Source organism: Heliconius melpomene, chromosome 17 (assembly GCF_056956725.1).
Source record: "Heliconius melpomene rosina isolate 202511_hmr_F chromosome 17, ASM5695672v1, whole genome shotgun sequence".
Taxonomy (NCBI): Eukaryota; Metazoa; Arthropoda; class Insecta; order Lepidoptera; family Nymphalidae; genus Heliconius; species Heliconius melpomene.
In genome coordinates, this window is record NC_140405.1 from 9,735,575 (window position 1) to 9,759,943 (window position 24,369).

Genomic DNA, 24,369 nt, shown 5'->3' on the forward strand with positions numbered 1-24,369 from the left:
CACCATGGCGTTGTTAGAACGTAGTTTATTGAAATTGATTGTGATGGTTAGTATAGTGTGAGTTCGAATCACCCTTGAGGGAACCACAAATTGTAGCGACTGTGTCCCTTACAAGAAGTGTTGTACTACATGTAGAGAGCATAGTGACCTCACATTATATCTATTCTGATATTATAAAGCTGAAAAGTTTGTTTGGTGAAACGCACTAATCGAAGGAACTACTGGTTCGAATTGGAAATTTCTTTATGTGTTGGATTTAAAGGGCTATAGGCAATGTTAGATCATGCTGATCGTTTCGACACCTGCTCTCAGAGTTACCTAGGATACCTAGAATGTCTCATATGACACATATGACAACAACAAATAGATAAATATTTCCTTTTACAGCGAGTAAAGCCGCATGTTAAAGCTGGTCTAAAAATAAATTTACTCAATTGAAATAGAATAAAATTTCCTATTGCATTCCGTTATTCCTACAATAATGTCTACTTTAGATGCACATTTTCCCGGTGATGTATTCAATAGGGAGGTCGCTATTGACTGGAGATCTTGACAAAAGGACTAACGTCTCGCCATATTGCTCAATAAGTTTGTTTTATAGTTTTAATATTTGTATTGTTTTATAATGGACATTGATTGATATTAGGTATTTATAACCCATCGACTACGGTTGTGGGGTCGTGGGGATGAAATGTTTTTCTGTAAAAATTCAAATATAGCATGCATAAATAGAATGAATAATGTTTTATTTTGTTACATAAAATGAGACAAGCAGTTAAGACACAGTGCCCCCATAAATTCAGTAGAAAGTAGAAACGGATGTACCTTAATGGGAACGAAGTTTTAACACTGAGTTCCCAGGTTCCCTCTGCCTACAGAAAAAAAGCGAATTTCGACAACACAGAATACTATTCATAATTCTTGTGTTTTCCACCACGCTAATACTGAAATGTGCACTTCAAAGGGTAAATTCCTCTTGAAACTCCATTATTTCCGCATTTCTATGAAAAACTTCTAAGAATTAACAACGCTCCATAGCGTTTACATTGATTTTTTACTTTATTATGAAAATATTGAACAAAAAAATTCTGCAATAAACTTCTTTAAGTGTTGAATTGTAATGCAACGTGTTGGGTTTTGTTATTCCTAGTTATTGTTATATTTGACCTTAGCAATTATATGATTTTTTAAGAAATAAAAGTAAATTACATCATTTCTTTCACAACTGACTTTTAAATATCGACATTGTTATTTTTTTCTCTTAGCTTTTTAGCACTTTCTCTCCTCTCCATACATCAAGAAAGACAGATGAAACGTAGTGATGGACACCATGTAAAATAGTCATGGACAATATTTAGTATTCGTAGTAGGCATAGTGAGCCTGGTGCTATGACACTCCGTTCACTATTTTCTGCCGAATTTTTGGAAGCGTCACGTGTTAAGCGCGAAGAAATAAATATATTTAATTTCCTCAACCGGAAATCGCACCCAAAAGCTATCGCATTCACACGCTTGTACTCTACACCACTGGCCTCAATTAATATTAGATTAAGTAATAATTACATACACAAATTACTATGATGATATTATAAATGAACACAATTTTCCTTATAAATATATACAATATTAGTACCAGTATATCTGCACTAGCTAACACGGAAGACGTCGCGCCGACACCCTCTTCCGTTCTCTTGGAATGAAAAATTGTTTATTCGTTTATTTCCTTGAAATGTGCTCAAAGAGGCCGCCGCGCTGCAATCCCGAGACTTTTATAAAGAAATGTCATTGTCTTAAATAAAACATAGCAAACCGGAACGGCTTAGAGTTTAATGCCTTTTTATATCATTTTATTACTATTACAATTTTTACTTGTTGTAAGTGTAATGTTGCTTTTGATTTAGTTTAAATTTTTCTTAAGCGCGGCGTTGAGTTGAGAAACGCCTCCAGAAATCGGCGGAAAGTGGGGAATGGAGTGTCTTATTACTAGGTTCCCTCTGCCTACCCTGCTGGGTGCGGGATACAGCGTGGAAGTATAAAAAACATATGTTTTTCTTGTATGTAATCTATTTATATAAAATCGAAAGGTCACTCATTCATCACGTAGTTGTGCTAGGAATCTGAAATTTTGCATAGGAGTTATTTATAGGACGTAGGTGCTCGCTAAGACGGGAATTTGTAATATTCGGCTTCTAAGGAGTTGTTTTTGGGGTTGAAAGTTGGTATGACACTTCGTTACTACAAAAGCTAGGAGTCTCAAATTTTGCATGGACGTCACTTATAGGACGTAGGTACTCATGAAGACAGAAATTAATAATAACGTAGTTCTTATTAATTTCTAAGCAGGCGAAGCCGCGGGCGGGCCGCTAGTATATTATATAGTCACCATTACAAATATTGAATAATAGCATGAAATAACAAGCATATGAAATAAATTCAAGCTGGTACATACAAAAATTTGGTACACTCAAAACGTTGTTTCCTCCTAACAGCTTAACTTTGTTTCAAAGTGAACATTCGTATACAGGGTGAACTGTCTCAAAACATTGCTTCTACAGATTTACAGCCGCCGCAGAATATTGGATCCAATTTATTCAATTCGGAGCTATTGAGAACGAAATTTTCCTTTATATTATGTGTGTTATACAGGGTGTATTAGTGTATTTGTTAGTGCAGTTCCTCTATAAATGGATAATGATTTCATAATAATTGTAGGACTTTTATATATTTCATGTTTTAATGAGGGTTTAAGTTTTTTGATAGAAATTGGGAGGCATCCCTTTATAGAGGTCGTGATGCTGCGGGATAACATCTGATTGTAAAGACGGTAGTAGGTTCAACGCCCACTCGGGGGAATTAAATATTTAATATATTCATTTCCTCGCTCTGGTAGAAGAAGCCCGGTAAACGACGCAATGTTTCGTTTTATCTTTTTAATAAATTTATAGAGTAACCACTATTCAACATTGTACAGAAATAATAATAAAACACTAACCAATGTTATTATAATTTCTCCGGATTAATAGTTTTTTTATTAATTCTTCACTTTCTTATCAATAGTAAAAAAAAATGATATTTAATTAAATCAATTGATTGATTTTCTCCAATAATGAATGGAAACGCCCAAACTATCAGCAAGTAAGCTGTCTGTCTCCGCCAAGCTTCGCACCGGAAATGGCAATAATTTCCCGAATCTCCACTTCGGAAATTGTAGCAAATGCACTGAAACGGCTTAATCTGAAAATTTTAAAGTAAAGTGCTTGTAATTTCGATTTCCTTATTTATAGGCGGATAGAGATATGTTCTACAAATTTGTTCTTTTAACATATTTTCTTTATATATTAATGTGAAATAGAAGAAATCTAACTCTTAACTTCGATTTCCATCGGAATAAGATATTTAAAATTTTCATTTCTTCTGTCGTGGCGCATCGGCACAAGGGTGTGCACTGTAACGCGATGGTTGTGGGTTCGATCCTCACTCACAGGAATGAATTATTATTTATTAATTTAATTTCTTCGCTTTAGCACCAAGGAAAACGCCCAGCGTTGAATTCCACTCAACCCGCCTCAAAAATTCTACAGTAACACCATCTCGATTTTTAAAATTTATTAGAAATTCAATATAAAAACAGTATAATTTTTCTAGGTAGGACCATATACATATTTTTATAACACAATTTCTCTTATTTGTACATACCAACTCATATCAAAACACGATTGATTCTAGTCTTAACGAATATAAGAGACCAATTGAATGTAAATTATACGAGTTTTCACGCGTCGTGGGTGGACACGTGCTCTATGCTCATTCCGTGTAGCTCTGTTAGACAAGCTCGAATGCCCCTCGACTGTCATCGTTCCACTTAAGATGTGTTCGCAGCATTATTATTTAGATTTTATATCACGCATACTTTCTTTTTATGTTAATTCAATGCATTACTTTGTAGGAAATTATACAATTGTATTTTTCACTTTATTTTCACTTGGAACAACAGATGTAGAAACTTGTAACAAACGATATGAATTCAATTTTTATTTATACGTTTTCTAAATGAGCATTTTTCTTTCCTAAGTGTAGAACAACTATATCATTATTTATCTTCATACAGCTTTTTTCCTAAATTAATTTAGTAGTAATTTCATTATTTTTAAACGGTATATGGAAAATGAAAAAAATCGCATGTTAAGTATTATTACAAATAAGGTCAATTATTTCAAGTCCTTGAAAAATTAATCTATTTAGTTGGAAATATAATCTACTTAGCAGTTCTAATGAAGTCATATAATAATCAATTGCCCTTTGTTGCGCTAAGAAAAGAATTCCTAAAGCGGATTGGTGTAATGTAATGCTATTATGTAGACAAGATCTAGTTTTAGGCTTACAATTTGAGACCTGTTTTTTCAGCTTTACGCTGTATCTGCAGGTAACTTTTTATTAAGACACTCTGGTCCCCATTTTCCGCCGAATTCTCCGAAACTCAACGCCGCGCTTTGCCTAGTCACCAGAGCGAAGAAATTAAAAAAATATGTAATAATCCTCTCGAAGGAAAGAGAAAAAAACACGACATCGAATTCAGACATTTAACATGCAAGGTTCCGAGAGGCCTTCTCCTTGGAAGGTGCCTCCTAAACACAAGGTCCTCTGCCAATCCTGTCATGCGAAATACAGTGTGAACTTAAAAAAAGTATTAATAAGTTTTTTGTTATTGAACAAAAAATAAAAGCACATACTAACATAAAATCTCTTTTTACAAACAAAGCGAAATATTAGGTACGTCACATTTTCTTCACCAACAGAAATGAGCCAACTTTACATATAGTGGCTTTGTCGTCAAAGAGATTGAAAAACTCAGCCCACGTTATGCCAATCTTGTTGTTTAATTAACAATTTCTTCGTGGTACAGAGAAACAAGGGTGACTCTACGGTTTTGAGTTCGATCCTCACTCGGGGAAATGAATTATTATTTATTAATACAATATTTTCTTCGCTCTGGCACCAAGGCAAAAACCCGACGTTGAGTTCCAACACTCACCATGGAATGTTTCGAAAAAATTAATTAAGTATTAAATTCGTGAATGTAGTAAGTACTACACTCACGCACTTAAATTTACTTGTAAACGGTTAACAACGTATATACATAAAAAATATTACCTTAATATGTATATTAAGATTGTGTCGAAATAATTTCAAGATTTATGAAAGTTTGTACTCTGTTGAATATAATTTTAATATAAAATTTATTATAGAATAGATACTCTTGATATACAATAATTACTATTTTAAAGACAACTATTGTTCTTGAATAACTTAACAGACGGTCGTTTGAAAGTCGTGCAAGTTTCGAACTCAACGTCTTACCTCTGTCTTACAATGTTATATATACATTTTTAACAAACATATAACGATATATCTTCGGTTTTCTTTTAACACTTCATGATTTAACAATAGAAAACAGATCGCCAAACGCCTTCAGCATATCTTTTTCGCCTCGTCCAATGTCATCAACCTCTTCGTCGTCATCATGCTTTTACGTGACTTTCCTCCAGTATCAGCGATACTACGTTCTCAAAGAACATAATGGTAGATTGGAAAAAATATTTCTGCTAAATAATGGCCAAGTACAACAAATAGAGATTTTAAAATATTTTTCTTGTATTTAATCAATAGTTACAAAAATAATAGGCATTGTTCTATATAAAACAACTAGTTTGGTTTTGTGTGCTATTCCTTATTATATAATACTTCTCTCGGTTTTCTACAATTGTTTAGGGATTAAGGCCAGTAGTGGCGCAGGAGCACAAAGTGTGACTAAACGCGACAGGTTGCAGGCTCGATTTCCGCTTGAGGAAATGACAAATTTAAAATTCCTATTTTCTCGAGTGAAAATCGAGGCAAAACGCGGCGTTGGGTTCCGTTACTTAAACGTACTAATTTAATTTTATCTTTTAAGCAGAACTCTTTCATGACCTTTTCCATATAAATTAGAAAATATTTAAAGTCGTAAGAAGTAAGTATGAAATGATATAGCAAAGTAAATTAATTTAGATACACATTATATAAAAACCCCAGGCGCGCCTACGACCAATCTTTATATCTTCTGCTGTCTGCCAACATCCCACACTCAGAGTTGATTCTGAAATCAGTATTGATTCAGTCTATTTATACTCATAATATTCTGAAAGGATTACATAAAAGAGCTACTCTTGATATTAATGCTTTTCTAGTTTCGTTTTATTTATTTTCATTTACGTGAAGTGGACTTTTGAATCACTTTGTTGATATAAAATACATTTTTAGAAGAAACGAACGTAAACGTTTCAAGATAAAGATATCCTAAGCTTTTACTATTTTATCCATTTTCAGCTGACGCATAAATAAGCATTCATTTTTTAGACATATGCAATTTGAAATTTTACTCAATAATGTTTTCAATTTATTTTATACTTTGTCTAACAATACCGCAGAGGAGACAAAGAAAACAGTGGCGGAACCCAACGCCGCATTTTGTCCTACGATAGCGCAATAATTAAAATAATTCACTCCCCTTAGAAGGGTTTGCACAACTTACCTACGGTAGGGGTAGACAGAAACAGAAACCAAGGAACCTAATGCTGAGACATTCCATTCGCACCTCGTTAACAGTTTAATGTTACATTCTCCTGATTGGGAATTGAACACATAACTATCGCGTTTACGTCACACACTTTTGCCTATGCTCCTTTGCTTTTCACACATTTAATATATGGTTATATTTAATGAAATTTGTAAGATATATCATCATCTCAATTAAAACATAAAATTTAAATACTCAATTAAAATATAGTCTATAATTATAGATTAATTAGCACATTTCTACGTAAAGTTCTCCCATGGCAACAGAGAGGTTTGAGTCTCTCAGTGAAGTGACAAATTGCCCCCGTGCAGGAAGTATCGATTGATGCAGTGTCGCGCGGCAACGCCGGCGTGACGCCACCCATGTTTTCCTCTTAAGATTTTGGATGTTATATAGATTTTTTTAATGTGTTTTTATAATACATTTAAATGCATTATTGTTGAAACTGTCGTGACCCGGTTCGATTCCTATTCGGGTAAATGAAATATTAAATATTTTCATTTTCTGTCTCTCTCGCCACTCAACACGCAATACCTCAAGGATTCTGCAGAAAGTTGGGAACGGAAGTATCTTAATGTGAACGTAGTGTCTGAACACTAGGTCCAAAGGTTCTCTCTGCCTACCCTGCTATGTGCAAGAACAGCGTAAAGCAGAAAAATGTTGTATGTAATTATCTTCAAAACCAACGTAACATCTTCCATTTTTAGATACATGAGAAGTATTATCCCTGGTTTGATAAAAAGGGTTCTTGGGATAACCCTAAAATGACATTGCTTAATGACTGTTATCAATCATCGGATTAGTCCTTAAATGTCATTATATGTATTGGAATTACATTTTGTCACATATGTAAAAATACTATGACCTACATACTAAATATACTCATATGTTAATTTATTTTTTTTAACTATTGTCTAGACTGCTACTAAGTTTAACAAGTATTGTATACGTTTATAATTTTTAAGTGTAGGCTGTATTTTAGCTGGATTTCATTTTATCTCTTTTTTTAGTTTCACGTTGTTTCCCGCACTTAGCAGGATAGGCAGAGGGAAACTGGGAACTTAGTGTTAAGATAACCCGTACTTCCGTTCCCCATTCTCTACCAAATATTTGAGGCATTGCGAGATGAATGGCGGAACTTTCCTCGGACTAGCCTCGTTACCAGAGCGAGGAAATGAAAATATTAACCGCGTACTCTTGTGCCCCTACGCCGCGTCAGCCTCTCCTTCACATGCATCCTATTGTGTAACATCCTCTTTTCTCAAAAACAGAACAGAACTATACTTTTCACAATCAAAGTCACGGTAATAAGGTAGTTTAATACAAGAATATTTTTATTGCAAACCAACACGACTATAGCCGACGCACGCATCCCTGCAGGCATATCGCAGCAATTGACGGCGCCGCCCTTCACTTGTTAATAAAGTAAATTTAAAGCGATGAAATGTTTATAACGACACGTGCGTTTATATTTTGATTTTTAAATATAATATAAAAGTATAAGTATAAGTGAGGCCAGTCGTCGCGCAGGAGTGTGATTATAAACGCAACAGGTTGTGAGTTCGATTCCCACAAGAGGAAACGAAATAATTAATATTTTAGTAGTTTAGTAATAGCAGCGTAAGCAGAGGGATTTTGAAAACAATAATAGTATTACGCTTCCAGTGTAATGAGAAAGTCTAATTGTACACATGATGATTGTAGATTCGTTCGCCACTCGGGAAAATATTTAAATTATTTTCAATCTACTACTAAATGAAAGTGCGGCGTTCGGTTCCGCTACTATCCATGTTTCAATTTTTTTTTTCTTCACGCTGTATCACGCATTTAGCAGAGTAGTAGGAGTAGTGTTATCTTGCTTCATGTGTGAAATTAAAATATGTAGGTATATTTGATGTAGCACGTCACTACATAAAATTACGACATTTTTAAAACGGTAAATATTTAAACCGTAAATTAAATTAAGCAACGTGTATAGAATTAATATTGTGCTTTTATAACTTTACATGCTTCTTAAATAATTTTAACTTTTCATCTTTAAAATATCTGGGTTCTTGTACACGCTAGTTTTTAAATTTACATGTAAAAATACTTACTAAAGTTTACGATTAAATTTTAAAGTCAAAAGATTTTTTTATAGATAACATTGATCTTTTTAAGTTCGCAATATCTACGCCGCACAATGTTAGTCCTTCGATTTCGTTTCTCATATCTCGCTATTCGCAAATCCCAGCAATTTAGGGATCTACCCTCGTTTGCCGGGCTTATGAAATACATTACTATGGATTGTCGAATATAAGTCGAAAATATTGAGTTACTTTATTAATATTTCTTAATTTATTGTAAATTCATAAGTACCTAATGGAAATTATCGAATGGTAAGGTGGGTAGATGAAAAACAATATTTTGTCTTCTGTTTATTTATTTTCAAGCTGAAATAGTACAATAAGTCATTAAGTTATTAGTACAATAAGTGAGCTACAAGCATACAAAAGGACAGGAATGGCAGAAGGGACCAAACTTTACATCACTCGGATCCCCATTTCCCGCCAAATTTTCGAAACATGGTGTAGAGACGCGCAACTCAACGCCGCGCTACATATACTATCTAATAGGCAGGCAGGTACCTATACATATAATATAAATATAAATATTGTCGAGCGTTAAAATAGTAATAGACATTTAAGGCGCATGTTATTCGTGATAAAAAGCGCACCCCATCGGGGGTGATTTTAACTGCACTGTTTATATAACGCGTTATGGTAATTGTTAAGGGGGTGCGGGATTGCTGCCTTTTGTTCTGACTTCCTTAATGGCGGTTAATTTTTAATTTTACGATAAGATAGCATTTAATAGGCTATGTAGTAATATTTTTTTAGGTTTAATATGATAATTTTAAAATAATTGTGGAAAGAGTTAATTTACTGAACCATAAGTTACCTATAGATTACCTACCTTGCTCTATAATATACCTATAATTTTACACAGAATGATTATTCTATCTCCTCAGTGTATGATTCTTCTATTTCTTCAGTACCTAGTCATAATAACCTACCTACATACTAAACGTGGCGAAAATAGAAAATATATATAATCAAAACACAGTCTTAGACATTAATTAATTTGATAAAAAATATTTTTATTTTAGTTATTCAAGCAAAAAGCAAAAAGCAAAGCAGCAAAATTTGGAAAAGTATGAAAATGTTAAAAAAAATTCAATGTCATTACCACTTTTTTAACTACTTTACTGTTACTTAAAAAATCTATATTAAAGTCTTTCTAAGAAAATACAAGCTAAACTAATATCGGTGACGTCAGTATTTTGATTAAACGCTACGTGATTGTTCGTGATGTGAGTGTTAAATTTCGCTAAGCATTTGTTTTAGACAGTGACCACTGCAGTGTGGTGCAACGTCGGGCATCCTGGTAATACGATACCACGAGCTGACGCCGTGATGGCAAATAACAACACTCATTCAAATACAAATATATTTATTAAAATTTAATAATATGATTTAAATATTTTTGTCATTTATTTATTTTTAATCAAAATTTTAAACTCTGAAACTTCTTTCTATGCTCCTGTATATAATACTGAAGCTTTAATCTTATTTCAAAATGATCAGTCTTATGTGTAATATAAAAAAAAATAGGCAAAGGGAACGTTGTGTTAAAACACACTGTTCCCCACTTTCTGCCGAATTCTGGAGGCATTGCTTGTTGAGTAGCAGAACTCAACGCCGCGCTTTGCCTCGGCACTAAAGCGAAGAAATGGAAATATAAGCGTAAATAAATATTTCACTTCCTCAAGTGGAGATCGAACCCACAACCGTCGCGTTACAGTCACACCTTTGTGCCGCTGCGCCGCGACAGCCTCAATATTTTAAGTAATCTTATTATTATTAGCTACATAATATCATCTAAACAGAAAAAAACAGTTTGATAAATTGCAACCGAGTAACAAAACAAAATATTAAATAAACTTACCTTTGTTCTTGCTTACAATCCTATAATAAAAATATAAAATGAAAAATAAGAAATATTAATTTAACACTACTGAAAATATTGAAAATAAAAAGTATTATCATTAAAAAATACACTTAAAACTGATACTTTCATTAATATCAATTAATGACATTGCAATACGTGACGAACACAATCTAAAAATAGTTCTAAACTCGTCTCCTGGTATATTCAGGGGGAGATCCTGAAACACTGTTCTAATGAGATTCTGAACTAAAGTGATAAGTGAAACTTTATCAAAGTAAAATAGAAGCATATTACATTATTTATGAGAACACGGCGAGCTATGGTTGTATGGAAATGAGTGTACATACTTGTCATTTGTTTCACCTACTAAGGTTTTTGTATGACATTGAAAATTTTAAGTTATTAGTAAGTATACTTGTTATAAAAGAAAAATATTTTTTTCATTTATTAGAAATGTTATAAAATAATGAATAAAAAATTAAATCTGTACAAATTTAACTTACCTACATACTATTAAAAGGCTGAGTGAGAATTACGAAAATAGAATTACAAAATTTTTTTTATTATATATTCCAACAAAAAAATATTTAAATACAAAAGCATTAAAAAAATAACGTAACGGACTCGAACCTGCGCCCCTTTGGAAACCATGCAAGTGCTCTACCTAATTAAGCTTTAGCGTCATTATTGAGCTAGCACCGAAGCTTAATATGTTTTTTAATATCTTTCTCATGCTAAGTTGTAAGTCACACTAATAAGTTACTAATAAATAATTTTTACGTCAATTAAACATAAACAGCCAATTAAAAATATTACAAAATTAATACAACACAATAGATTAGAATTTTTTAATGTTTTCTGCCTTTTTCTTATTTCTTCTTGTTTCTAAACTCTCGTAGCATCTCCAGGCCGAGACTTCCACTACGTCACATCACACGTTGTATCACAGAGACCACGTGACTGTGAGGTAATGGCCGTTTCAAACCTGAACGTCTTTTACTTCTTGTTCTTACTTCTTCTTCAGACATTGTTGATGATAAGAAGATTTAAACGTTCGTAGTTTGCTAAAATATTAGAACTTTATCCCACATGTAGTATAGTAGAGTAGCAACTAGTGTAAAAACATTCTGTTATCCACTCTCCGCTCCAATTCGAGACGTAAGTAAAATTTTTAAAAATTAATGTATTAATAATTTTTAAAATATTAATAATAATAAAAATATCAATACTTTATTTTTTTTGCGAAAAATTCGTCCGATTTACATAATTTTTTAAATATAATATAACTTACAATATTTTCATAAGGATCTTCATATAAAAAAATATTTAAAAAAACATGCGAGTTAACTTAGTTTTTTTAAAAAAGTCAATCCAAAAGCTCGTTGAAAGCTTTCCTAACAAAATAATATTAAAATACAAAAGTATTAAAAAAAATTACGTAACGGGACTCGAACCCGCGCCTCTTTGGGAAACCAGCCAAGTGCTCTACCTAAGTAAGCTTTAGCGTCCTTACTGAGCTACGACTGAATTATATTACATTTTTTACATTAATAATAATTTGCTTTTATTTTAACTAAACACAAACAGCCAAATTAAAATATTACAAAATCAATATCAAATGTTCAACGTTTTCCTTCTCTTCTTATGTCTTCTTGTTTCTAAGCTAATGTTGTATATCCAGGTCGAGACTTCCACTACGTCACATCACACGTTGTACCGCAGAGACCACGTGACTGTGAGGTAATGGCCATTTCAAACCTGAACTTCTTCTACTTCTTGTTCTTTCGTATTCTTCAGACATTGTTGATGTCAAAACAAATTAATGATGGTAATCATTTGTTAAAATATCAAAACTTTACCCCACACGTAGCATGGTAGAGAGAGAACACCTAGTGGCAAAACACACATTCGTTAAAGTTATCCGCATGGCGTTCCAATTCGATAGATAAGTAAAATTTTTAATAGAATCATTAATATTAAATTTTTTTGCAAAAAAATTTATACGTTTTTTGGAATATGTTCATGTTACACAATTTTTAAAATATAATAATTATAACTTTCAATAATTTACATAAGGATCTTCATATAAAATAAATTATTTAAAAAAACTTGCGAGTTAATATAGTTTTTTTTAAAAAGTCAATGCTAAAGCTCGTTTAAAGCTTTTCTAACAAAATAATATTAAAAAAACATTAAATACCTACAAGCAACGCTTTCTTTACTTAGTATTAAATTTATATTTAATTTAAGTACATATACCAAAGAAACTTTCATCAAAATCAAAAATATATAATATAGTTTTTCTTTTCGCGATTATATGGAATTGTTAATGATATATACTTAGATACAATTCAAGATTAACTCCCTTAAACTTAAAGCTAATATTATTAATCTTAATACAAATATATAAGTAACTTACATAGTAGTGTGTTGACGAGACCGGCGGGCGGCGCAGGAGTGGCCGGCGGCGGGCGCGCGTCGCTGATGTCGACCTGCTGATGCTGCATCATGAGTTTTGCCAGAGATTCTTATTCTTTTATTATATTTTAATTGTATTTTATTATGGGAATAAACTTATGATTGAGTAATAATAAAAGCCGTTAGATGCAATGTAATTGGGTTTAGCTTTTAATCGGAAAATGGCTAGAAGAACTTGATTATCATTAAACAAAAAATTTTATCTTTCCATATATATAATATATTTTTTATATTTGATAAAAGTTCAACAACGTATACTTATAATAATTATTTTTTTAATTAAATTGTATAATTTTTAGTTTTACATTTAAGTGAAATTCTAAATTAGATATTAGCTTATAAATTAAATATAACAACCCAATCCCAAAGTGCAGTATATATTCAGATAAATCGCAATAACGCCAAGAAAGCAACGATGACACGCAATTTTCTTTTTTTGGCAAACATCTTTATATTATTAGGTAAGTATATATATATATATATATATATATATGTAAGTATATATATATACACAGATAGACTCCTTTAATGAAGTCAATATGAATTTATAGTTTTGTATAAAAAATAATTCTGCTGCCTTGAAAAAAATCTCATTTTTAACAATATTTCTGTATCATGCCACGTAATTTGAGTACTAGCAATTATATTCCGCAGAGCATAAAAGGGTTAAGGGTTGTAATCTGAATTTTCGCGGCCGTTGCACCCCGGCATACTACCATCTAGAAAATTAGTGATGTAAAATACAAAACAAATTATTTTTCTAAATATATGAACAATAGCCAAAAGATTAAGTATATTATAACATTTTATTTTATATTAACAGATATTTCTAACTTTGTTGGGATGTCGTGGCTCGAACTACAATAAACAGACGCACGCATTGAGGTGGAGAAGTCCGCTTTATATTCAAAGCAATAAAAAAAATTTTAAATAATCCTGTTAACTACTAAATAAATACATGAATACAAAAATTTTAAACGCGCGGAAGCGCGTGCCAAGTTCTGGGTTTCAGAACTGGCGAGCAGCACCGTGTGTTATTTTACACGAACCATTTGAAGCGACTGACCTATAGACCTTAATGTTAACCAAGTTCCAGATGACCTAGAATGGTGAAATTTAGCATCCGGTTAAGTAATTGGGTGTATGTAAAGGGAAAAATCCGTAACTAGTATTTTTTTAATATTTTCTTATAATATTTCAATAAATAGATTCAATTAGGAACATTTACTTATAGTGTAACGCCTGGCATAATATAAGAGCAATGCATTATTTATATATGTTGCTTTTATTTATGTTGCACACGTTAGTAAATATTTTATTTGTTTTGTAGACTAACTTCACTATTACTTACGTATGCCATCTAAAACAACACGATGATTTCTATGATATGAATTTACAATAGAATCTGAATAGAATAGAATTTGAATATATTCATTTATATCGATGTAAATTAATTTGAAAACTAGCCAAGTCAGATATTACACATAAATAAAGTCTCCAAGTTGTAAGAAGAATGGGCATTTTCAGTTGTTTTAAAATATTTTATATTGTTAAAAATAAATTTCAGGACTGACCATTGAACTTGGCATACATTTACATTTCACTTCTATTATCGCTGAAAGCATACGTTTTATTACAGAACTTGGCTTTCATTTTACATTTATGTTTTTGATGGGATATTTTTATCTGTAGCAGCATCACATTTATTCATTACAACACATTCCTTATATATACATACAAGTATATGTATACCTAGCACATAGTCGTAGCTTTCGGCTTTCCTGGAAGGTATGACAGCCTACATCGCTCTTCTAACCCTTTGTCTTTAGGAAACGCGACGTGTTCAACGAGACCTCTTGAGCGTGGATCGTGGAGCACACCTTTCAAAGGCGGCCTTTTAGAATATATGCATATATATATATATATAAGTATATATGTGTTTTTTTTTATTTTCCGCCATAACTGGGTTAGAGTATAGATAAATTAATGTTAACATTAATATCATTCAATTCTAAAAAGCAAATTTAAATATTTTGAAATCATAACATAATACATTCTCACATGAAGGCAAAGATCCGTTTTTTTATATATTTTGAAGGTTTTATTAAAGCAAATATGTATATAATTTTCTATTTATATATTAGATGTTTTAATTAAGAAACTAAAATAAATGACCACTTAAAATTATTGTCGATAACATATGTAAAAGGAATATTTACTCAACTTAACTTAGGAATGTTTAATTAAATAAAGTTTAAAAAATAACAGCTTTAACTTGAAAAATTAAAATTATTAAAATCTTAAATATAGCCTATAAATATAATAAATTATAAAAAACTGGCTCACAGATACAACATTTCTATAAAAGCTTTAAGTTTATTATTTTCCAAAAACTTGAATAATTTTAAAAAACATTAAATAGTAATAGAACACGAATCTATGATTTGAAAAATATTTATCTGTCTGTTAGTTTGTTTTTTGTCTGTCTGTCAGTGTTTCTTAATTTTTGAATCACTTACACATTATTTATTATCTTTCAGAAATAGTTAAATGAAAACTCCAGCGGTGATGATATAAACCTGACCTGTATATACCAACTTAATTTATCATACCTGTAAAAATAACCACAGTAAGGTGTATAAAGGAAACTTATGCTTATTGTTAGTTACTATGAGAACTTAGCCTTTTAAAAAAGGTTTAGTTATTTTATTTAAGAAAATATGATAATTAATTAGTGTAAATTGTTTGGCTAAAGTCTGTATCTCGCATATAACAGGCTATTTAGAAGGAACCTGGAAATCTAGTGTTAAAACACTTCGTCGCCTTTAAGAAACTTCCGTTCTCCACTCTCCGCCCTATTCTCGAAGCATTGCGTATTGAGTGGCGGAATTCAACTCCCGCTTTGCCTCGTTACCAAAGAAAGGAAATGAATATATTAAATATTTAATTTCTCCGAGAAGGAATCGAATCAACAACCGTCACATTAACGGTCCTCAATTATTACCATTACTTTCTAAATAGTTACAAACACATTTTTTTCTATAATAAAACCAAAATATGAATTTATAAAGAAGTGAATAAAGAAGTGTTCTAGCGGGCCGCCGTTGGTGCCGCCTGGTTAGCGAAGTGTCGGGTTGCCTTGTGAAACATTTGCCGTTTGCATTCCCGGCGTAAAATTATAACTCCGCTAGCTGTAAGGGAACACTGCATCGGCGAATAACAATGCGATCAAAAGTAATTGGAAACTATAGGAAAATGCCTACTTAGAAATTGACGTCAAATGATTTTTTTCATAAATTGAAAGTCTTCAAGTATTGTAATATATAATTTTGCATAGCGGGATTCAACTTTGTCTTGTAACATGAATAAGGAAATGAAAATAAATAAGGAAGTGAGAATCAAACCCAGAACCGTCGCGTTTAGAGTTAGATGCTGTGACGCTACACCCCAACGGCCTTATATTAATTTTAAACGTTTTTTTAAATATATTAATACCATCTTGTTCTAAGAATCCATTTAACAAGCCTAGTAATGATACTTAGCTTACTTCTGATAATGTTATCGCTAAACGGAAGCTTTAGACAATTATGCCGTATGTTATTTCTTATTAAAAACCCACGGCGTATCAGTTATAAAATACATATTTTACGAATTATTACAATCAATTTGGTTTTAGATCATGGTGGTGGCGCAGAGGCAGAAGCGTGTGACTGGGAACGAGACGTGGTGGGTTCTATTGCCGCTCGGGAATTGAAATATTTTCTACGGAAAGTGGTGCAAAATCACTCCGTTTTCCCTTCTTCATACTAGATTCCTTCTGCCTACCTTAAAAAGAAAATTGTTTAACTCTATGATTGTTCTGAAATAGGAGAAAAGAATGGATTTTTAGCTAGTTAATAATTAGTTATATTTTTAACACTATCACATGCAAAATGTATATTAAGGGAAAGATATGTGCATTTATACCTGCAAGAATTGACGTTATTTTTTAATAATAAAGAAGTTATAGACGTAGACTAATTATAAAATTATATTATTTTGTTACTTAAAAAGCTACTATACAATTATTAATTATCAAATTTGTGGAAGCTATTTTTTATATCTTTATATAAGATATATACCTACTCATACATTTAAATAATAATTGAAAATATATAATTTGAACAAACTATCTAAATAAAAGCATTATATATCTAAGTATCCACTATCTACCATTGTTTATTTTGCACGGCTAACGGGTGCAACGGGTGTCATATTGCAACCTTGAAGTTTAGAATCAAATGCATTTAGTAACTACATTAATATTATATACAATTGTAAAATATATTTTTAACAAGGAAAGCGAAGAAATACGCGTGACGTTCGGGGGTTCGATTCTCACTCGAGAATATGAATTTATTAATATTTTCATATCTTCGCCCGGCAAAAGCCCGGCGTTGAGTTCTGCCGCTTAACACGCAATGCCTTGAAAATTTGGTGGAAAGTGGGGAACGGAGTGTCTTAATTAACATAAGGCCCCCTCGGCCTACCCATGCTATATTTTTTTTTATGGAAAAAGGACAAGGCAAACGAGCGTTCGGGTCACCTGATGGTGATCACCATCGCCCACAACCCACACAACCCCAGAGGAGCTACAGGTGCGTTGCTGGCCTTTGAGGTGGAGATAGACGCGCTTTTATATGCTTGTAGTGTTGATTGTCTCCACTAGCGGCGTTAGGGTAGGGCGAAGCTGGACGACCGCCCAGGGGCGCCGGATAAAAAGGGCGCCGTAGACGCCCGTTTAAGGCCCTTTGCGCAAAGATGTATTGGGTATTTGCTGCCCGGTGCGGCTTAGGGGACTTGATGCCTTTTAAAATGGTCTAAGATCTAAAAAAAAAAAAACAAAGTCATCGTCGACTTTGATATCTAAAAAAAAAACAAAGTGATCTTAACAACTGAAAATAAAATTGCAGAAAACATAGACTTTGAATGCCTAATAAAAGAGTTAGGGGGCGCCGAAAAAATTTCGCCCAGGGCGCCGGTAGTGCTAAAACCGGCACTGATTGTCTCATTACTTTCTTAACCATCCTGAGTATTTATTTAGCTTAACGGATCACCTGCATACAGCAGGTTATACACAAAGAATCTAATTAAGACTGTTTCTGCCCAATTGAAACATTGCTTGTTAAATGGCGGAACCTAACGTCGCTCTTTTTCTTACCAGGCCAGGAAAGGGAATTATAGTAATAAGTAATTATAGTTGCGAGTGGATATTAAAAACACCGCCCGTATTAAGATCTACGTCTATAATGGAAAAGATTAGATGTTTTTTCCTTAAGATAATTACAAGATATTGTATTTTTTGTCTTATTATTAATTGTTTGTCATTAATATAATAGAAGGCCCACCTTTTTATAGACATCGCTAGGTGGCGATACACAACGCCATTAGTCTTACCTAGATCGGGAAAAACTTCTAACATGGGGCAAGGACTATACCAAATGTAGTTTATTATTTTTTTTATATATTTCACTAAATAACTTCAATACTAGATTGGGTAAAATAAGTTTAGAATCAAATGCATATATTTAGCACATAGTCCAAAAGCTATTTATTTTAAGCTATTTATTATATACAATAAATAAATTTAGAAATAAAAGATCGAATAAAACACATTATAATCAATCATACAATATGTATTTAATATAAGATACAGTACTTGTGACTTGTGGACAAATCATATTTAAAAAAAATACCTTACATTTACTACATTGAACAAATTTTAAATTCAATTAAGTTTTTAATTTACTATTATTATGCCCGAACGTGTGATAAATTAATTGAGGTAGATCCCTTCCGGGGTGTAAATTATAATATATAACGGATCACAAATCCAGGGTCAAGCAAATAAGAACGCGTAAACATTATACTATATATAATTAAATATCTACAAATTGAATAGGTAGTGCACAATATTCGGAATACATTACTATTGAATTTCAAAAATTTACAATAAAGAACATTTATAATAAACGCAATATAGGAAACATGTTGAAAACTCGCGTACTAACACTAATCGCGATCCGGGGATTTCCCAGATTGCCAAAAACCCCGGGGAATCCCGGGATCGTCCAACATTCCCAGGCGCGAAGCAAATTACCTCTGCCGTAATACTTGGCAATAAATACTTAACTATTTACAATTTTGTAAAGCCTGACCGAAACGTCGACAATTATGCTACCATTTTCTACTGTCGTACTACTTAGCCTAGTGGCGCCATGTTTCGGATCAAGATTTACTTGTTTGTACATGCGATTGCAGCCGTAATGTGATTCACGCCTTCACGTCTAACACGTTTTCACGCTAAACACGCTTTCTACGCGTTTCACGTTTTTCACGTCACTCGAAATGCGTATCAGTCATAATGGAAAACAATTGCTACTCAAAATAAATACACATTTTTGAGTTACATCAAAGAAAGCTACGTTCTCCAATAAAATTAACAATTAACTTAAAATTTAATTTTACTTCCCCTGAGCAAGCCGAGGCCTCACCTCGCGTCCTATGACTATAAATGGTGGCAGTGATAAAAATATAACTATTTCATCAAATATTACTTTACAATTTAGTCGCCGGTAAGACTTACGGTCACAAAATATCTCTCTGCCTAACTCTCGAACGGTCGTTCTAATCTAAGCGATTACTTATCCGTTACAAATATAAAAAGTTTCAAAACACTAAAGTAACCGTTATCTTATTAAATATACAGCAAAAAATTCAATTTGTACTGACTCGTTCTAGGCCGAATTGTGTAGCTTTTACAAGTGGAAATTGAAAGGGCATCGAAGAGAGAAACAGCGTCTATAGAATTGCCATGCACACATACATTTTAAGATTTAAATTCATTATAAAAATCGTCAAAAATATAGGCAACTCTGTAAGTTATTAGAGTAAAGTATTATTGCTTTATTTGAACATGTTTCGACGCCATGTTCCCGCCTCGATGTCGGCCGAACTAACAAACGAACGATCTGTCACTGCCGATTGGAAGAATGAGATCAAATAAGTCCACAAAATTGTAATCAATTTTGTAATTCTGAATTTGGTGTCGTATTTGACTATTAAATTAGATTATACAAACGTGAGCCAATTATGGCACTACTATCAGTGCGAGAAGACATTAGTCTAGTAGCGTTTTAATTTATTAAGAAAAAAATCAGTACATTGGAAGCTTTCCAAAAGAAAATTTTAAAGTAAAATTACGATACCACATCGACGTTCAGGCACCAACTTGACTACTATAACTTTTAAGAAATTTTCCTAACACTTCTTTGGGTCCATACCTACTAGAAATAAGTTCAAGATTGCATATTGCCGTCTCTCTCATACAACTATACGAACGACAAGGACAGCAAGATGTACAATAACGAAGTTACTCAAGTTACAATTTCCTATTACAATATTCATTTTAAAATTTCATTTACAAGACACCTTGTATTGGAGCAATTGATTATTATATGAACTTTTTAAAACGAGAAATCGAACTAAGACCTGATTCGAAATATTCTACGTTCATTTGCTCAAATACTAAGTGACGCCATTCAATAATATACTTTCTTAACCTTAACAATCTAGAGGGCAACGCGTAACCTAACATGTCTGTCTGTCCCTTTCCCACACACCTCTAAGCAAATATTAGAAAGAGATGGCGACACCAACTTCTATACATGGACGAGCCTCGAGCCATCGCCACAATTGCATACGACTTTGCAAAGGCAAAGAACAACTCGTGTATAAAAATATCAAGGTATGTCCATATAAAAGTGTCCGCCATTACCTAACTTACTTCTAAAACTAAAGATACTAGCGAGATCGCGTGAGCAGAACACAATATTGTATTTAATTTCTCATTATTTATTTAAAATCATCATATTTTGTATATTATTGTATACCTTACTCCTAACAAGGCATTGACATCTGTATAGTGTTTATAAAACATCTAAATCTAGTAATTCTGCTATGGACATTACCAACATATCATTTATTGTTTTGCTAAAGCAAACTGTTTCATTCGCAAAATTGTATTATACAATAAAAATATTTTTTTAAAAATCGTCAATAATAATAAAATATTTATTAAAAGTACTAATCATAAAAAAGCTAAAATTGAATTTCAACTAAACAACTTATAGTATTGTTTTTACAAACAATAAGGACAATAAAACAATTTACTTCAAACACATTTCCATACAAGGTATTCATTAGATCAAGAAACCAAAAAGAAAACGTATATTGTCATACAAAAATTTAACTAAATATAAAAATGAATTCAAAGATACAAAAAAATTTACTAATGACATTTATACATCTTCTCTTGATTTCTATCGTCATTAAAAGTAATTTTGGTGTTTATTTATATAGTTTTTGTCTTTTAAGGCCTTAATTCTGATACAATTCAATTCTCATAGAACAAAGTGTTATTTGTAAAAAAATATTTGAAACATAGAAGTTATTATTTTAGAAAATATATAAAAGTTTAAACGTAGCATGACTCGAACCCGTTATGTTTAGCGTCCAAGACATCTGAGAAATAAGCCGTAAATTCTTATCAAGCGTATGGTTCAGATGGTTAGTGCTTGGACTGTGAACATAAGCAGCTAGTTTAAAGTCCCATTCGTTCAAATTTTCATATATTTTCTAAAATACTTTTCTATCCTTAATGTGAAAAAAAATAAAAAATCTTATCTGAATCGACTTTGTTCTAGGAAAATCGAGTGAATATCCTTTAAAAACTCTTGTTCACCAACAATTATTGCCATCAAATGCGTTAATGGAACATTATGACTACTTGCTAAGCTATTTATTGGATTCCGATACAAAAAAAAACATTAAAAAATCTTGTGCGTGGAAAATAATATCGGTTATACAATTATCTTATCACATATTGTTTATTGCTATAAAATCGTCGATGTTAAGTTATTATGTAAAACTAAACACAACTTTTAATGGCAGTGACTTTTTGTGTCGCGCTCGGATACACTGACCGGATTTTATGTAAACAATTGGTTCAAAATGTTACAAACTGTGTAATGTTTTACCTGCAATTAAAAAAACATATATTTGTCTTATTTTTTATAATATTACCACCATTTCAGAGAAACTATCCAAACGTGACACAACAATAACATAAAATGGTAGACAGTTGTTGATTCTGTAAAACAAACAAATTCGCTTTCACACGCAAATAGTAAAAACGTATCAAAATGGCGTCTAATACAAAAACTATATGCTTGATATGACTACGCGTAAAATCTGATATAAAGTGAACACGGCTTATGTAGGACGAAGCAGTGTTTCCAACCTTTAAGAAATAATAACGTAGGAATTGTTATTTTTATCTATGGTATGATTTTCTAAACACTTGATTTTAGGGTCGTATCAATATATTATTATATAAGGCAGTATTCAATGCAAACTGTTGTTTTAAATATTCTTCATTATTTAAATATTATTTGTGTGTTGGTAACACTGCACTTGGACTACGTAGAGGCACTTTGTGATACTCGATCACTCTTAACCGAACTACATCCACATCTAGTAAAGTTGGCACCTCGGAAGCAAAAGCAAATTACCTACTCGGGACTACCAACATAAGAGACTAAGGGATCTCGTTGTTTTATTGTATAGATCCCATCAAAACACCATTACGCTTTACGCAATAATTAAAGCGGTTTTCCCTAAACTTACTACCGAATTTGCATCTGGCATTTCGATTCTAATAAATAAAATCGATATGCGAACGCAATACATCAAAAAAGCCGAAAACATAAGGATTCCGATACTAGTAACACTAACTATGTACAGTGGCAGTGATGCTTAACGCTGGTCGTTCACGCTTAAACCTAACTTAACACTACTCAGACTGCTCCGTCGTGAATAAACTAAATAAAACTCGCCCCCATTTAATTTACAAGTCACCTATCTTTATACATTTCCTATATATATAATATATACACACATTTGTTCGTTCGAAATATCGAATGATCGTTTCAACCCTTCAATATCATATACAAAATTAAATCAGTCTTGTTTTGAACGTTGAACGGGATACTAGCCATATCGATCGACGTATCTTTGGCGATAATCGATTACCTAGTGGCGATATCGTCGACCGGTAGAATCAACATCTGTCGAAGCTCACGATAGCAGGCTACCGACCGCACGGCATGAACGAGGCGCCCCCGTACTTGCGGCCCATCTTCCTCTTCTTGGCGCCGGAGACCTCGACGCGCTCGCTGGTGTCCTGGTCCTCGAGAGCCATAGGCATGTTGGTGGCGCTGCAGTCGTTGCGCTCGCGGCGCTGCTTGGCTATGAGGTTGTTGAGGAGACGCGAGGAGGTGCACTGGCGCGCGGGCAGCAGGCGCAGGGGAGCAGCGGAGGCGGCGGGGGCGCGCCGTGCGGGAGGAGGAGACGCCGCCTTGCGGTACGACGAGCAGAACTGCTCGTACAGCATCACTTTCGTGTGGGCCGGGAGGGCGGCTATCTCCACACGTTTTATACGTTTCACTTCGCTCTCCGGCACCCATTCGTCTTCGATCCTGAAATGTTTATTTAATTTATATTATTGTAAGCCAAGGAAGCCACACACAATGTGACTGCAAACACAGGTTTTACTGAAACAAAATTAACCAATTCGATCGTTGATAAAATTTCACCAAATACTAGTTAAAACATATTGATTTGGGAGTGTGTTTGCAGTTTGAACACGGGTTGCAAGCCCATTCTAATAGTGAAAGTAAAATGCGCTCATGCAATCAATTTAAGAATTAAATAGCGTTGTACGAGATGACGACTACATGCTTAGCAAATAATGGCAGTAATGTTAAAATATAATAATGTAGTTGAGTGTAAATGAAAGGAGAATAAGGACGTCAAATGTACATCAAGCCTTGTATAATAAAAACATTAGTTTAAAAGTTTCAGGAACTAATGGGAGACATTATAAATATATATTGACTTAAAACATTCTCCTTATTTCCACTCTTCTTTAATAACAAGCTTTACTATAATGTGACACCAAATAAGACCATATTAATAGGGCTGGCAACCCTTAGAGTTGCTAGCTAGTTGCTAGAAAAGTTTAATATTCACTAAATATTCAGTTACCATATTAACTCAATCGGGCATGTGACAATTCTTCGACAGCAAGTTTTATAGAATTGAATACTACTCCCAGTTTATAAAAAATATTTTAATTACAATGTTTGGACTAATTTCAAATGCTAGCAACTCATCTATGTTTATGCTTC

The 24,369-nt window shown here is 32.8% G+C and overlaps 1 protein-coding gene across 3 annotated transcripts in view; it reads right to left on the reverse strand.

Annotated features, from left to right (window-relative positions):
- Positions 1-18,740: 18,740 nt before the first annotated feature.
- LOC146530218 (uncharacterized) overlaps positions 18,741-24,369 on the reverse strand; it is a 102,849-nt gene continuing 97,220 nt past the window's right edge. For all 3 annotated transcript variants that reach the window (XM_085201182.1, XM_085201183.1, XM_085201184.1), the window contains exon 6: positions 18,741-23,658. In XM_085201182.1, the coding sequence (XP_085057308.1) occupies positions 23,271-23,658 (388 nt within the window). In that variant the 3' untranslated portion in view covers positions 18,741-23,270. The remainder of the gene's footprint in view (positions 23,659-24,369) is intronic.